Source organism: Carlito syrichta, unplaced genomic scaffold (genome assembly GCF_000164805.1).
Source record: "Carlito syrichta isolate Samal-C Ts95f unplaced genomic scaffold, Tarsius_syrichta-2.0.1 Scaffold315405, whole genome shotgun sequence".
NCBI classification, from domain to species: domain Eukaryota; kingdom Metazoa; phylum Chordata; class Mammalia; order Primates; family Tarsiidae; genus Carlito; species Carlito syrichta.
This window is the reverse complement of record NW_007259501.1, coordinates 486557-504149: the sequence shown is the minus strand read 5'-3', so window position 1 is coordinate 504149 and position 17593 is coordinate 486557. Positions and strand designations below refer to the sequence as shown.

The window sequence follows — 17593 nt, the reverse complement described above, 5'->3', positions numbered from 1 at the left end:
AAAAAATGGCCAGGCTCCATGGCTCAGTCTGTAATCCCAGCACTTTGGAAGGCCGAGGTGAGTAGACTATGAGAGCCCAAGGGTTCGAGACCAGCCTGGGCAACTTGGTGAGACCTCGTCTCTACAATAAATTAGCCAGGTGTGGTAGCGTGCACCTGTAGTTCCGGCTACTTGGAAGGTTGAAGCGGCATGATTGCCGGAGCCTAGCGGATAGATGCTGGAGTGACCATAATGTGCCATTGCACTCCAGTCTGGGCGACAGAGTGAGACTCCATCTCAAAAAACAAAATTAATTAATTAACTTCCACTGCAGTCTCGCTTTTGCCCCCCACCCCACTCTTTGCCCTCTTCAATATACTGTACTTGCAGCTTCTGGGGCTTTGCAAAACTCAGCTCAATCTTTCTAAAGCTCATGCTGGCTCAAGCCATACTTCTCATCAGAAACATTTAATTCTCCTTACTCATCTGGAATGAAAGTCAGACTCCTAGTCTGGCAATCACATCTCCCATGAAATGGTGTTACTCTGCTCTTTAATCTTACCTCTCACTATCCTTCTGCCTTCCAGACACACTTTGGTTCTGCTCTAACTGCATTACTTACCACTTTTCAACACAAGAGTATAAAATGAATCATTTGTAATTATATCCCTGATTCAAATTAATGTAAAAAAATCTAGTCTTTTATTATATTAGCCACCATCATAGATAAAATTCCCCTATACTTCTTTTTTTTTTTTTTTTTTTTGAGTTGGAGTCTCACTCTGTCGCCCAGACTGGAGTGCAGTGGCCGCTCCCGCCCACCGCAGCCTCGACCTGCTGGGCTCCAGCGATCCTTCCGCCTCAACCTTCCGAGTTGCCAGAATTACAGGCATGTGCTACCACGCCCGGCTGATTTTTTGATTTATTGTAGAGATGAGGTCTCGCTGCCCAGGCGGGTCTCGAACTCACGGTCTCAGGCAATCCACTCACCTCAGCCTCCCAAAGATGCGGGATTACAGGCTGAGCCACCGAGTTCGGCTATTTCCCCTATACTTCTGCATCCATTAACTTCTTCCTGCCGACTTCTCAACACAGAATCCACAACTCCTCCCTGCAGCAGTCTTTCTCTATTTAAATCCACCTGTCTATTCAAGACCATGTTCAATCCAATCTCCACAAGACCTTTCTTTCATTCCCTCTTCTGTATCTTCACCTAGTTTGTTTTCCCATTGCCCTGCCTGTACACCTATAGTACTCATAATAGCCTGTCCTGACATAAAAGATGTGTCTGTCAGGACTTGTTCTCCCCACTGTCACTCCCGACCCCAGCTCCCTCTGTTTGACATGCATAAGGTTTTTTTCTTCTAGACACTATGCCTGCAATTTGTGTAGTGGTCACCAGGTGGTGGTGAGGAACAACAGCAGATAGGTAAGCAGGTGATATTTGCTGCCTACACAGGTAAGACAGCACAACCAAATCAATGCTATACTTATTATTACATTTTAATTTTCATAAAAAGTTCTTAATCTCTCCACTCTTCAATTAATTGGGTTTATTAGTACTACATTCCATGGATTCTGTTCTTCCTTATGTTTTAAAGATGCTTTTGAGCTTACAAAGCACTTCTATTATTTGATCTTATTCTATTCCCACAAACAACAACAACAAAAAAAAACCAAATTTTAAAACCCCAGGAAAAGATTAGAATGAATATTATTATCTTCACTTTACAGATGAGACACTGAGGACTGAAGTTTCAGGGTGACTTACTCAAAGTCAGAAACCATTTGGGGCAGATGTAAGAATGAAAGGCAGAGCTGCAACACACTATCTGGTGTTCTCTCCATCCCCCATTCGCTGATTAATGCTGGTTTTACTGGCAGTTGGGTGGAGTTGGTTTAAATTTAACGCCTTGGCTTATACATAGTCTCTTGAGGATGTGCCACTTAAGAGTTCTCTTCTCTTGCTGACATTAATTGTTCTAGGAAAAAAAAAATTCATCCATGGCAGTATTTGACTAATCCCAGAGAAGCCTAAATGTCCCTGAATCTTTCAAAAGTCCTTGCACTAGAAAATTGTTTTCTGTTCCTGTAGCTCTGTTTTATGTCAGAGCAGGAGCCTGATCTCCAACTCTGCTTGCCATGATCTCAGAAATTGGAGTCTGAGTGACTTCTCTTTGGCTGAACAAAACAAAACAAAACAAAAAAACAGTGATGAGTTTCTCCACCAAGAAAAGAAGTTTGACTCGTTATGGTCCTTACTGAGAACTACAGTGTGCATAACTTTAGCAAATATGGTTTTTAACTTAAGCTCTGCCAGTTTACACACACACACACACACACAGAGAGAGAGAGAGAGAGAGAGAAATAACTTTTTGCCAGAGACATTTTAATTAATTATTCTTTGCTTTTTAATCTGGACACTCTAAAGTACATTTAAGAAGAAAATTTTTCTTTAATCATAAATATATTTTTTGTTTTTACTGAGTATTTTTTTTTCCACACTGCAAAAGAAAATATTTAGGGTAAAACTAGGGGCAGTTTTGTCCCCCAGGGGACACTTTACAATATCTGAAGACATTTTTGGTTGTCATAATAGGGGAGAGGTGCCACTGGCATCTAGTGGGTCAAGGTCAAGGACGCTGCTAAACATCCTACAATGCACAGCCCAGTTCCCACATCAAAGAATGACCTGTCCCAATGTGCCACAGTGAAGAAATTATTGATTTGGGGTAATCACTAAGGAGAGTTTCCAGAAGGATGTCAGACACCAGAATACATGAACTGGATGAGACCGAATCTCAACATAGTACAAGCAAGAACAAAGAGAAAACTGAAGTTGAAGGAATGGACCCAGGGACTTCTCCAGTTCTTTCATGGTGTTTCATGAACTGGGGGTCTAGTCAATATCTTTATGTATTGATTAATTTCATGCTGACATACCAACCCAAACACTGCCTGAATACTCACCTAACCCACATTTTTATAGGCAACATGCATGGATATGGCAGTCTCTATCTTCACATTTTTATCTTTTGTAAAAAGAATCACTAATATTTTCTTGAATATAATTTTTTTAGCTAAGTCTCTCACTGTTTGAGGTGATAAATACTATTATTTTCCTTATTTCAGAGACACAGAAGCTAAGGGTCAGGGGGTAGTGTGATGGATGTGTCTAAGGAAGAGATCAGGCCGTGAACCCAGATCCATCATCTTTGAAACTCATTCACATTGTCCTACTGCAGGATAACAATAGCATGCAAAAATATTCTTTCAGATCAGCTGCTATTTCTTCTATCATCATCATAGCCATAATCATCATCAAAGTTTATCTGCATGATTTGCTTTGATCATAATCATACTTTCCAGTTGTTGCCCAGAAGCCTTTTTCCATATCCCTCATATACTCCTTCCTCTACTGAGTCCCTAAAACCTCAACTACACAGTTATGGTTTCACAGTTATGTGTCCTGCCTCATATTGTTCACTATGCTTTTATATTTCCTTATCTGTCCCTCCCAATTAGATCATTCAGTCTTTGAGGGGGTAAGTCATGTGCCCACCACAAAGCTAGGCTATCCCAGCCCACGTGGCACTGCCAGGGCTCTGCACACCTTTTCACGAAGAACTTTTCATCAAATGGCTGATCTGCTAATGTTGGCTCATACTGTTTCAAATAAACAGGAGGATACATTATGCCACATCTGTCATAGGCAAGTATCCTCAAGTGAGGCATGCAGTCTTGTCCAAACTGACCAGCATGCCCTCTTGTATAAAGTAGAATCATACAGAATAGTCCAGGGGACTGATTATTGACAGAAACCAGAGTCTCACCTAAAGTATCACTAAGAACCAATCAAAAAGCTTGCAATAGAAAAATGCCCCCAAACGGCAGAAATGGTTACTCAAGTGAAGATTTTAATGAACTATTTCACACAGGACACAATGGAAGAACACATTTAAGAAATGAATACATTGACTTCTCCTAAACTCCACCTGGGGACAGTCATCCATAACTGACTGCAGCAACCCCTACCCACAGCCCACCCCAACCTCCCTCTGAGGCTGAAAGGGGAGGGCTCAACACAGCACTCCAGGGACTGCCAGCCAGTAAGATGGCACTCAGAGAAACCTGTCTGCCATCCCTATCCTGAGGACTGTCCCATTCAAATCCTTCGCTTGCTTTGACTAAAACCGAGGTTCAAGGAGATGAAATGTCTTCGCCAAGTCTTACTCAGCAGATACCCACTGGGGAGGAGAGAGGGTCTCCTGAACTCAGTTGAGTGTTCATCCCTGTGTAGCAGCAATTAATATAAAATAAGCCTTAGAGCTCACACAGAGAAGCCACAAAAACCCACAGTGCCACTACACTCTCCTCTCCGACTCAACTGCAAAAAACACACACATAAAACAAGAGACGGAGTGACCTCTTTCAGACCCTCTGTCTGTTTCTCATTAGGCCTACTGCATGTGATCTCTGCTTGGCCTTGGACGTTGGGGACAGTGTTTATTTTCACGGCTGTTTCACAGTATGATAAGTGAGAAAATAACATTCTAAAAGGTCAAATGGTTTGAAGAAGGTCATCTCAAGAGCCAGGGCAGAGATGGGGCTGCCACTCAGAATTCCAGCTGGGCCTGGGGGGCTCTGGCTGGTGGACCACACAGTCCTTACACACCCTTGCACTTAGTCTGATCTCCTGAGTGTCTCTTTATGGGAACAATTTCTGCAGGTGCAATTTAGTCAGCAACTTTAAAGAGAACGTGACCCTTAAGGCAAAATTGTCAAAGGATGGCTTTGAAGTTTCTAGTTCATAGTCTATATTTTACATGCCATGTTTCCAAATAATTAGAGTAACTAAATTAACTAGCAACTCCATGTAGGAAAAATAAGATCAAAATCTCCACTCATTCGTTTTAGGTTTTATGTGCACACAAAACTAATTTCTGCCTCATATCTGAGACCCCTATCACATCTTAAACTCAATTTTCTCTTAGGTAAGGATATACAGTGCAACTTGAGCAAAGGGATCAAAATTAGATGGAAAACATTTAAAATGCAAATTTAGGATCACGGTATTAATATGAAAATAATGTCTTCATATTCTAACTCTTCTTCACGTTTCTACAGATACATCAATTTTTCACAAATTAGATGTGCTTTCTTTATATCTAAATCTCTATGATATTAAAAAGAAAGCCCTTCATTTTCATGCTGCTGATGTATAGAATTTGTTTCTAAATGGCAGCAAAGGTGATTATAACTGTATTCTTCTGATAAAGGAAACTTCAGCATGCTTTCAGAGATCAAAATTTGCAGCATATGAAAGCATTTAAAATCCAAGTAGGTGGCTAATCACTCTACAAAAAGGTGAATTTTTGACACCATCCTTAAGAGACACAATTTGGAGGATTACAGAAACTTAAATGCCACCCAGTTGAAGCTGGGTGCTAATATAAATACATCTCAGGTTCTCTGAGGTTCTGCCCCATAGGTAGAAGACAATATTCCCTGGTGTAATGGCCAAGGGCCCCAGTAGGTTCATTCCGCTGGAGACTGGACTGGGGAATAAAACTTAAAAATACTTTGACATTTTAAAGACCTTTGGGAAGAATATTATATGTTACTTCTTAAACAAAAATAGAGGGTTGGATTGTTGAAATTGAGGGCAAGGAGTTGTAGAGATACAGCAAACAGGTGAGCATAGGGGTATGGTGACTATACTGTTTTTATTCTTTCGATCGGAGCTTTAATGTTTTTAAGCAATAACTAGCCACTCAGCAGTGCTGACTCCACACTGTGATAAAAGTTTTTCACGTTTATTTCTTTTCCTTCTTCTAAGAAGTCTCTCAAACATTGGTGGTATACACAATGTCATTCACTGCCCAAACATGCAGGTGTCAGAGAACCCAAGACTAGCTTGTGCTGCATGCTGTGTGTATATTTCAGACCCTCAACCATCAAAGAGACAAAGATGGAACTTACTTCTAGGACACAATTAAAACAAGAGAGAAATGGATCTCAGTAAGGTGGAAAAATCTCTCTCATCTATGGGAGAAGCCTGGCGGAGTTGCTTTACATAACAACAGAAGCTAAATCAAATAACATAAGCTAAAACCAGACAACACAAGCATATGCAAAACCACACATTTTGAGAATGGATACTCCACAACTTTCAAAAACACATATAAATGTAAGATTCATGTCTTTTGTAAGATAATGCACAACTACAAAAAAGAGGGTCTGGCTAATTTAAAACCAAAAAGAAAACATGCACTTTCAACTTATTTTGAGATGTTAGAATATGCGTCTTTCAGATGCCAAAGAAGAGGAAAAAACTTGCATCTTGACGTATCGATAATAAATGTAGTCTTAATTAAATGTATTGGAAATTAATTTTTGTTCTATAGACCCCTCTTGCTTTTTTGTTCCCTTCTATTTTAACCGACACCAAGAAAGGGACAAAGCACAAAAATATGTACTTTGTATGTAACAAAAACCCAGTTAACAAAAATATATCTCGATCTTCTTAGTTTCTCGTCACAGAAGTAAATTTATGGCAAATTTAACACTAGCTTCAGAGTAACTAAACCCAATTATAATGATCTTACTGGGAAGAGAAATTAATTAAACATCCCTGTGAAAAAGACTCCAGCAGCAAACCTAAAATAAACACATGATTTGGAGAAAGAGAGGGGACTGAAATAAAGGAGAAGAGAAAGGAAAGGCGGTATTTAGCCCATCTGTTTGGACAGTAATGGACGAGGTAATCTTTTCAAGAGTATACGGAGTGCATTACACTGGAAATGAGACTACCTGGCGGGCAAAGTCAGCCGAGTTCCTAATTCTCTTCTTCAACTTTGTGATTTGCTAATGTGAAACACATGTCTCCCTTTTGCACCAAGTTCAAATAACTCCGGAATTCCAACCGTGCAGCTCAGTGACTGAACCAGAACAAGGGGAGAACTTGTCAGGATTTAAGAGCTTTCAGCAAAGCCCTTCAATTGCAGCCAGCACCCTATTCCCCGGAAGGATATCAATTATAGATAGTGACTTGCTTTAGCAGGCAGTCGGGACTGTCAGACACTAGATAGACAACCATGAAGAATCATGAATCTTTCTATTAACTGTAAGAGGGGGGAAAAAGAATGGGTCACGGCTATAAATAAGGCAGAGCATCAGAATGGTTTAACACCTTGCCTCTTGGTTGTATGTGGCATGAAAATTCAACTAATTCACAAAATGTCCTCTCTCCAAGGAAAGTCACAGGAGTGGAAACTGTTCATGCTTCCTCTGTCCCTAAAAAAGTGGGTTTTGCAACTAAGTATTTATTGCATCTACCATCAAGGTAATGAGGTGGATTTGAAGTAGCTGTTCTTTCACTCAACAAAATATAAAGCACCTACTCCATATTAGGCCACCATAATGCTACCAGATACACTCATGAGCACAAAGGTATTTGTATGTCATATAGTGTGAAATCAATTTAAACACACAAATTTGGATTTTCAAACTTCAGACAATGAATAAAAAGGTGGAACATAAGTTATACAAACTAGTAGCTTTATTTATGTTGTCAATTGTATTTTTTTAATTCACTTAATTAAGTTTACTTATATAATTTGTCACAAACTAAAATTAATATCATAAAAGTAACACATTAGACTTCCTTCTGATACTGACATGAATTTCTTCTGACTAATTTGGAATAAATTCCACTGTATAGGCATGCATTCATACTTTTTAAAGATGGTTTCAATAAAACAGACAGCATGGTGGTCATTTAGTCAATAGTTTAAGCAGCCTTCCCTTAAAACTACTCAAATCTCTCTAATAAAACATCATAGAGACCTTTAGCCACCGAAATTAAATTCAAATACCTACAATTGCACTGTCTTTTGAAAGCTTTTACTACTGAATTTAGGCAGTGAAAGGGTTAAGCTAGCACCACACCCTAAAAAACTGTTACCTCAAACCCAGGCTCTTATGAGGAGCGCAAAATTCATTTTAAATGTAGACTTAAACTCCTGTTTCACCCTCGATCTACGTATGACTGAACCTATATCCAGGTCTCCAGGTCTCCTTGGAACTGATAATGATTTACCCTCCAAAAGGCACTGTGAGATGGCATCATCCCTCCGACGGATATTTTAAAAAGCAAGCAGACCTGTCAACCTCTCTTCTATGATAGCAGCTTCTTTTTTTTTTTTTTTTTTTTTTTTGAGTTGGAGTCTCACTTTGTTGCCCAGGCTGGAGTGCAGTGGCATGCTCCCGGCCACCGTAGCCTCAACCTACTGGGCTCCGACAATCCTTCCAAGTAGCTTCCAAGCCTTTCAAGTAGCTGGAACTACAGGTGCACACTACCACTCCCAGCTAATTTTTTTGATTTATTGTAGAGATGAGGTCTCGCCAAGTTGCCCAGGCGGGTCTCAAACCCACGGGCTCAGGCAATTCACTCACCTCGGCCTCCCAAAGCAGGGGAGTACAGGTTGAGTCACCGAGCCCGGCGACAGCAGCTTTTACACAAACAATTCTCTTCATGTGTTGTTCGCTCATGATACCCCAAAGATATTCATAGCATTCGCTACTCTTTGGAATATTTCCCCATTTTGAAAGGAAAATTCCAAACTTTTCCCTTTCAGTATTACAACACCTTTATGGTTTCCATTAAAACAGTCAGCAAGAATAAAAGGCCATTAAGTCAGGGTTGGCTTAAGAATAACACTTGCATCAAATTAAAGAGAAAGAATCAAATTAAGTTCATGGAAAAATCTGGAAATATACCTTAATTAAAAACATTTTACTTTCTAGGTTTTTTTTTTTTCCTGTGCTCAGAAACCTATAATTCTTCCTATACAATTATAAGGAGACATGATTAAAAAAGAAATGGGGGTATTCTGCTGATGTCATGTTAAATCCTCAAAATAATCTGTATATAACAGATCTCAAAACTGTGTAAACTGTGTATTTAAACTATAATGTAACTGCAATGTGTGGCACATATTACACAGAGGGTGGACCAAGCTGCAGAAGACACACTTCAAAATCTCATGTAGCTTGTAAAACATGTGGGCTACGAGAGAAACGTTATACTTTCAGTGTTTAATCTAAATGGAAGAGATTTATCAAAAAATAGGTATACTCTAAAAACACAGTTACTGTAAAGGAAGAAAGAATGGATAATGAAAAAGACAGCGTGTATGTGGTGCGCACGTGAGACGAAGGAGAGGGAAAAGGAGAGGAGGAAGGAGGGCGGTCACAACAAATGCTCCTCCGTCAGTTTTCCATCATATTAAAAGCTTAACTGTCACACTTAGCAAACTATCTTTGATGCCTCAACAGGACCCTGGGCATCGGCACAGAAGTTGCAGGACCCATATCTTTTTATTCTTATCTAAATGCCCTTCCGTGTCAGTGGTTCCTGGTCCCACTTGCCAGGGAAACTCTTCTGGCCTTCGAGAAAGTGCCCATCATTAAACACATTTAAAAACACATATAACTTTTCCAGGAAACTAACTAATCCCACAAGGGCTGGCCTCAAGGCAAGACACATGCTATTTACCTTCATATAGAGTACTAATAGCTGCATAAAATAATGAGAGATTCCTTAGACTTTGAGGGCTTGGGAGAGGAAAAATAGGAATCTCTCACACCCATGGTTTTTTCTATTGTTACTGGGTCTTGGAAGGGGAATCAAACTTGGTTAAAAGGTTAATAATAATTCATGTCCAGCTTACTATTACTCAATAACCATCAAAGTCGCTAACTCAAAATAGTGTTTTCTGGCTTACAGGATCAGAGTCATTACACTCTCTATTGAAGACTTTATTGAATTTTACACTAAGCTTTAGCTGACTGAACAGGTCAAGCACTGTGGCTCGGAGTTTTCTTTATTCTCAGAAAGTCATAAAGCTCTCTCCAGTTTGCAGCGCTGCTCGCTAAGAAACTTGACTCAGCGCAGGGTCAGAGAAGTTGACCTCCATGGAAAGGGTCACAGCGTTGCAAAGCCCCGTTCCTGAAGACCGTTCACTTACGTGCACAAGCTGCTCCTGGGTGTCGAACTCCCTCGTGCAGCCTTCCCAGTGGCAGTTTGTCTCATAGATGACTTCGGGCTCCTGTTTGCTTTCATCTTTGTCCCCTTCCTCCTTGACTAGGGTTGTTCCTTCTGGCTGTTCCTGAAAGGCAGGGAGTGGGGGAAGGGAACAGTGAGGAGGAAAGAACCAGATACAATGGTAGGGAAGACAAGAAGTAAACACTTGACTCAGAAGTTGTCTTCCTCCTAATGTAGTTTTTCAGTGAAAATAAAAGAGAGTCCAGCTCTGTCAGCTGGGTTTTATGAATCGAAGAAGGAAAACACATGGAATATTTCTGTACATTTTTTTTCAGATATCTCAAATACACCTTCCAAGATTTTTAACATGTGATTCAAGACAACAGCCCAGATCATAATGATGATAAAAAGTTGAGGCCAAACTTTGCTGCCCTGAATACAAAGGTGAAAATAATCCTAATGTCAACTAATACACATATACACACATACACCAAAACTCAGAAGTAATTAAATTTGGTCTTTACCCAAAAGATTAGTCCTGCTATTTTGCTTAGTTGTTTTAATTCTTTTCATTATATTCGTTTATTCTTATATTTTATAATCCAGCAAAATGGTTTACTAGTACTTATAATTCTGTTTTCCCTGCTGTTGGAGACTGTGAGAGGCACTTCTGTGAACTTTACAGGAATAAATGCCCTTTTGATTCAAACTCTGAACTCCAGGGAGGCGCTTACAGCATCAAAGCTCAAGGTAGCACAGTCCTTCCTAGACTTCTACAGCAGCTTCACAGCAGTCCAAACACAAAGAATTTCCAGATTTTGGGGAGACAATTATAGATTGTATAGATTCAGGTCCCAATCTAGGTTTAGGTGATAAAAACTATACACAGGTACTGAAGTGTAACCAGCGAGGCTGTTGTCTAGCAAAACACAAGAGCAAAGACCCTTTTGGGAATCCATGACATCAACTGATTCCATCCTCCAATCCCTTGCAAAAAAGGAAATTTGGGCTAAACAGTCTGAGGTTTGGGCTGAAGCAGCCTGAAGTTTGGGTACCTAGGGCCAGATTCTACACATGTCTAGACTCTTTCCCACCTCATATTCTGGGGAATTGACATTCACCGAGCTCCTTCCTGTGTCGGGAAGAACCCCATATGATGGTATTACGGGCATAACCTACACATTTGTAAACTGAGGCTCAGAGGATTTAAGTGACTAGAAGCAGAGTCTAGATTAAAAATTCTATAATCCTCCTTTAAGGATTTTTGGTAGAAGAACAGAATCTAACTCCCCTTAGGTTATGAAGAACCTTCTGGAATAAACTGCCCTCACCAAAGGAAAGGTTTCAGAGCATTCAACCTCTAAGAGTGGTAGCTATCACTCTTGTTAAGCTCCGGCCAGTCATGCTTTCCTTTAAGAAGCTTTGGCCCCCTCCTCAAACTAGGGGAGGTGAGTCTTCTCTCTTTCTCTAATCTACTTTCTAAATAAACTACAGCTTCAATTAAAAAAAAAAAAGAATCTTCTGGTTCTCCAGGCTCCCCAGGAAGGCTAGAAATAGCAAAGTAAGAAAACATAAGAACATGATCAGTGCAGAGAACATCACTAGCTCAGGGTTGGGGCTAGAAGCCCAGTAATTCAGACCCAGCATCATTGATGAGGACTGAAACCTGGCACTCTTATGGCCAGAAACAAATTAATCCAGCCGTTTACTCTTTGAACCACAATTGCCTATACTTTTAAGCTGCCTATGCTATCAAGAAGGCATGTCCCTCACAGCCTCTTCTTGTACTGCCTGTGTCTGCTTCTGAGCCAGGAAAACTAACTCAGTCACTCAACCACTGGACTTCTGTCAAATATGTTGAGTATATCCAAGGCCAGCAATGCAGTGGACAAGGAAATGCTGTGAGAAAACACCAGGTCTGGGAAGGAAATGAAGAGCTGGCCCAAAGATACCAGTCGTGGGAGGGGCAGAAGCTGGCCTGCACAGTCTGGGGGTCCTACCTGCTGCCCCCGAGCTCCTGGGCTGGGGAGGTCTTCATCAGGTTTGATCTTGGACCTCTTGTTGTGCATCGGGTCACCGGTGCTGCTCACTGCAGACTCACTCGTGGGCTTGTTCTGCGGGTCACATTTGCAGGGACAGAGACAAAAATCAGGTTTGCATCAATGAGTGGTACCATGATTAAAACCTGCAACTGGGGACAAGTGGGCTTATTTGGCAGTAGAGCAACAGCTCTGATAATGCTCCAATCCCACGGTGGCAGAGCTCAGATAATGTGTTCAAAGCTGGCAAATACATTCCCGAGGCAGCTCTTCATTTCTCACACATGAGTATAAACTCCCCATGGCTTTTAAGAGCAGGAAGAATAGAGCTGGGGCCCTAGACTTTAACGAGCTCCAACAGTGTATTTCAAAAGAACAAAGTTGTGAGGTAGGTAGGGGACCCACACAAACCGTTTGTGAAGTTCTTTAATTAGAGCACCCAGATTCTTCTCCAAACAACATCAGAGTGGCAATAAGAACAGAGGGCAAAGTACAGTTTTATTTTTCTTCTAAAGTATCACATGATACTAGTTAGCTACTGTAGTTTTAGAGAGGGAGTAGATAGTGACCAAATAAGAGCAATGCATTCACACACTGCCTTGATATGGGATGCGGGTTGTAAATGGCACAGGTCAGAATGAAGCCTTATCAGGCAGCCTGCTTTTACATCCATGAGAAAATAGTTCTGGTGGAAGAAGCTATTATTTAATGAGGAGCATATACACAACACGTTCACCAAAACTGAAGACCAGACGCCAGGATTAAGAAATAAGGATGCCAATACAGAGGCTATGAGAATGCTGAGGTACCATGTTGATTAATAGCCAACATGGTGGCATGGCCCCCTCTGCTGACCAACACGACGGGCTCCACTGAGCTGTCCCTCTCACCTGTGAGGACTCGGAAGGGCCGGAGCTGACCTGGACGGGGTTCAGAACCGTAGGGATCCCAGGAATAGGCCTCTGTGTTGGAAAAGTTGGGGCAGGGTGGATGAGGGGAGGGCTGTGTCCAAAGGCCGAGCCTAAGCTTTGCTGTCGGCTTAAGATCTGTTGATGCATATGGAGGGAGACGGGTGCGGAGGGGTAAGTGAAGCTCAAGGCGGGGCTGCGTATGGGGAGAGAAAACAGAGAAAACCATCACTTGTGCTGAACTCAGAGACAAGTACCCAAGATCTGCAGCTTTGTATCTCTCATTTTACCCTCCCAAATCACATCATGTCTGCTCAAATGAGAAGGGAGAGAGGATTACTGCCAAACATCTTGCAAACTTCTAGGAGAAAGATGAGCACCGAGATGAGACACACATGTGCATGCGCACATACACACCACACAGACCCGAAACAAGGTTCTGCAAAACGGAAATAAAAGGCATCAGCTCAATATTAACTATTTATTGCAATAACAAACTTTATATAGAAAAAGAGAATGAGTGACTACATGCTTTATAGTACTTTTATGGGCTCTTGGTTCCGCATGTTCCTGTGCATGGAACAATTCCTTTAATCTTAGCTCATACCGCACTTTCATATGTCTCCAGATCTTATTACAAGAGGAAAGAAAATCAATTGGTTAAATGTGTTTTGAACACCATGCTTGTCATATCACTCATTTGTTTGTAAAGATGGAGAGCTTGGTTCATCCAGAATGCCACCTAAAGAATTTCCATCAGTGCCGTCTGGTTACAGAAGCTGATGGATTAACCTCTCCCCACTGAAATCGGTGATCAATGGGCTTCGATGGAGGAATATTCCAATGGGAGAGCACAGTTCCCTCTTCTAGCTAAACAGCATTAAATGTCTATTAAAGCCCATTATGCATGCTAATGCCTGTCACTACTTTATTGTGCCACAGTATTTCCCAGGCTACAGTAAGTTCCGAGGAAGCAGTGATATTACCTAAAGATTTCTTGGCTAGTAAGCAATGCCAAATCATTCTTTGTGCTGGCATAATGTAGGCAAATCCTCTTAAAAGAAGGAAGTGCTCTTGAGGAATTTGCCAGTGGTTTAAAAAACGCATGAAAAACTGATAATTGCATTCATGGAAGTTTCTTTTAAAAAAATAGTCTGTGTGGGGGGGGAGATATATATTTCCCCCATCCTGCTGTGTAATATCCAAAAAGAATCAGGGTTTCTTATAATGTCAAAGTTAGAATTCATGCAAATTTCCAATCTGGTGGGTTAATTACTATGGCTGTTAAGCGCATTAACGGAGAATAAAATAATTACAATAACAAAATTCAAACCATTCCAACAACTTTAAGTAATAATTCCAAAGATATACTCTGTTCATTAACGTGACTCTACATTTTGCCTATTTGACTACAATCCATAACAGGCGGCTTCAATGGGATTACATTACTATTATTCCTACAGAGAAACAATAGCTTGCCCATTTAAGACTGAATATCATTAAAAATACCCTAGGAGAATTTCACTGGGCTTTGAGGAACTCTCCTTTCATTCTGTATTGTATTTCTTTAATAAAGGAAAGCAGAAACATGGTGAAAACAGTCATTGTTCACAGTAAGTTAGGGAGAAATCAGTAATAATATTCCGTTTCTACAGCACTATAGTTTCTGCCAGTGTTTCCGAAAGCAAGCATGAATGATTACAGCAAGACTTAGCTAAGGTAGCTGTGTGGATGATTGATAGGGCATTAATCAAAAGATGCATATCTGCCTCAGAATTTGTTCACAAGCTTTCTTCTAATAGCTGATTTCATGTTCACTGAGCTCTATGCCAGTTTGTCCAATTTATTTTTCAGTGTACAAGCCATTCATCAAAAAACACAATGATTTAACACCCCCCACTTCCTTTGGGTAAATGGGTATTACTAAGTGTAACTACCTTATTCTATTTATTAAATAAACCAAAAACAAAATAACACGCTTCACATATAATTACAATGTCACACAGATTCTGCATGAATCTCCAAACACCTTTCCAGCATTCCAGAAGCCTGAACTATCCAGCAGTGCTGGGAAGGGGCCCAAAGGTCATTCGTACTTCTAATTCTGGGAGGCACGATATTTGGAGATTTAAAAAGTTGGTACCCAATTACAAAAATCGAGACCATTAAAAAATTTTTCACAAAGCAAAAAATGTCCTTGGTTTTTGAAGTAAGCAACAAACAAACATTTACATAGCTAGAGAGGGCATTTTTTAAATGTAGGAGGGATGACAAAAAGGAGGTTTAGCCTTCCGGTTCCTTAGGACTACCATCCTCCCTGTTCTCAGGGTGCAAAAGTAGGAGTTGTGAAGGCTTTCAACACAGAATAAACATTCTTATTTAAACTCCACAACAACCATTAGACTGCAAGGCTATGAGAGAACTGAAGACTGAGTGGTCTTCAGCTTTCATGGCTTATTAATGTTGAGCCAGTGACAGAAACACTCTTCTCTGCCTACAAAGACCTGGGCAAGGTATGGGACGCCTGGTCTGAACCCAGACGAGCTCAGCCTCAGCCCTTCTGCTGCTGCTGGCTAGGAGAGCTGCTTCTCTCCAGATTACAAAGCCGATTTAGAATTTGATGACAGAGGTTGAAAATTCTTGGCTCTGACACAGCATTGGTTAATGGATTTGGGAGTCAAGGCTCCTCTGCTCTGAGAACACTGTCTGCAGAGTTCTTGGACGAGGATGGGCGATGACCGAGCATTGCACATCGATGTCAAGAATAACAGACAGAATGCCCTTTCTAGTAAAAGGGTGCCTCCCACCTGTGCCCTCACCCTCTTGGGCAAGATCAACATATGAAAAGAACCTCCCAAGGACTTCTTGTCGAGGGATAAGGAAACTTGAGACACCATGGCCTCCTACTCTAAATTTAGCGGGAGGACCTCTGAGGAGGAAAGTCTTGTATCCTCAGAAGCTTCTGCCTCAAGGCACAGTGTCTCTGCACGTCAGTATTTGCTGTCTCCCTGCCTGGAAACCTTGACAGGCAGAGCTCAGCATGGCCACTTCCTTTTTGTCATATGGGTTCCAGTTTACATGTTACCTCCTGAGAGGTCTTCTTGGACCAATGCTCCCCAGTCAAACGAGCCCCCTCTTCACCTCCTTCCCTGTCTATTCTCTACTATTTGACAATTCTATTCTCACCACAACACAAGGTGCTTTCTGAAATTACATTCTCTCTCTTTGTCTGGGAGGCCTGGTCAGGTGAGTTGGACACTGGTGCCTGACACACAGTGAGTACTCAATACTGAGTCAATGAGTGACTGAGTCTCTTCCTCAGTGTATTGGTTTCCTGTTGCCACTACAACAAATGGCCACAAACCTAGTGGCTTAAAACAACACACTATGTATCACCTCATGGTTCTGGAAGTCATTACATCTAGAATGGTCGGCAGGGTTGCATCCTTCCAGAAGCTCTAGGCTCCTTGCCTCTTCCATCTTCCAGAGGCTGCCCACTTTCCTTGGCTCAGGACTCTGCATCATTCCAACCTTCTCCTCTGACTTTCTAACTCTGGCCTCCTGCCTCCCTCTTAGAGGGACCCTTGTGGACCCCTTAGGGTCACCCAGATAATCCAGAATGAGCTCTTCATCTCAAGATCCTTAGCTTCATCACATCTGCAAAACTTCTTCTGACATGAGTGGTAACTTATTCACAGGTTCAAGGAATTAGAATGTGGACAGCTCTACGGGCCATCATCCTCCCTGACACAGTCAGAATTGTCCCCTCCAAAAACGGGTTTCCTTCGAAAGCTTAATTTGACAACATGTCTGTAAAACAGCATTACACAAACAAAGCTAGTGTCAGATTCACTTCTTTCTGTAGTCCCTCGGCGGCTCAGGACAGACTTCGCTGATTGCAGAGATCAGAGTTAGAAAGAAAAGGTAAATTGTACTTTTAGAGGCCCTGAGAAAAAGTCTTAAATAGTTCATGTATTCATTCACAATTACCTAGAAATAAAAAGTGTTAATATTGTAGAAAATGTATAAGTCTCATACCTTCTCTCAAGAAGGACAGAGCCTATAGCCTAAAACCTGGTACCTGAACTTTCTTGCCTCAAGACTGTCACATTTGTTCACCCTACTCTTGCCTACGAGCTACCTGAAGAGATTAATTTTTACACTCTGATTCTTAATTCTCTACATTCAACAATCAATAAAGTATTATTTTTTAAAAATTATTTTAATAGCTTCAGTTCATTTCTAATTAACTACATGAAAGATGAGATAATTTAAAACAACAAACATTTATAAAAATGTGACTATATGTAAAAATCTGTATCTAGTCAACAAGATAGGTAGAAAGAAAGTATTGGCTGGGCCAGAAATTCCCAAGCAACACAGTCACAGGCCTCCTGAGAAAATGGTCTATAAGTAAATGTAATAGAGGAAAATAAAAAGAAGCACCGAAGTCATAAAAGTCTTGAGGAATATGGCCCTCTTGAGGCTGTTAATCTGGGAAGCTGCATTCCTGATGTCCCACCCCAGATACAGCTGGCAGCAGTAATTTGGAAGAGCTTCGCGAGACCAGCGTTCCTCAAAACACACTTTGAGAAATGCTTTTCTGGGAAAACAGTTAT

General features: G+C 41.0%; 1 protein-coding gene across 1 annotated transcript in view; it reads right to left on the bottom strand.

Annotated features, from left to right (window-relative positions):
* The window catches only part of GLI3 (GLI family zinc finger 3), a 272082-nt gene that overhangs the window by 54878 nt on the left and 199611 nt on the right, over window positions 1–17593 (bottom strand). Inside the window, 3 exon segments of the mRNA XM_021706299.1 lie at window positions 10011–10151; window positions 12028–12141; window positions 12957–13170. Of these exon segments, the coding sequence (XP_021561974.1) occupies window positions 10011–10151; window positions 12028–12141; window positions 12957–13170 (469 nt within the window).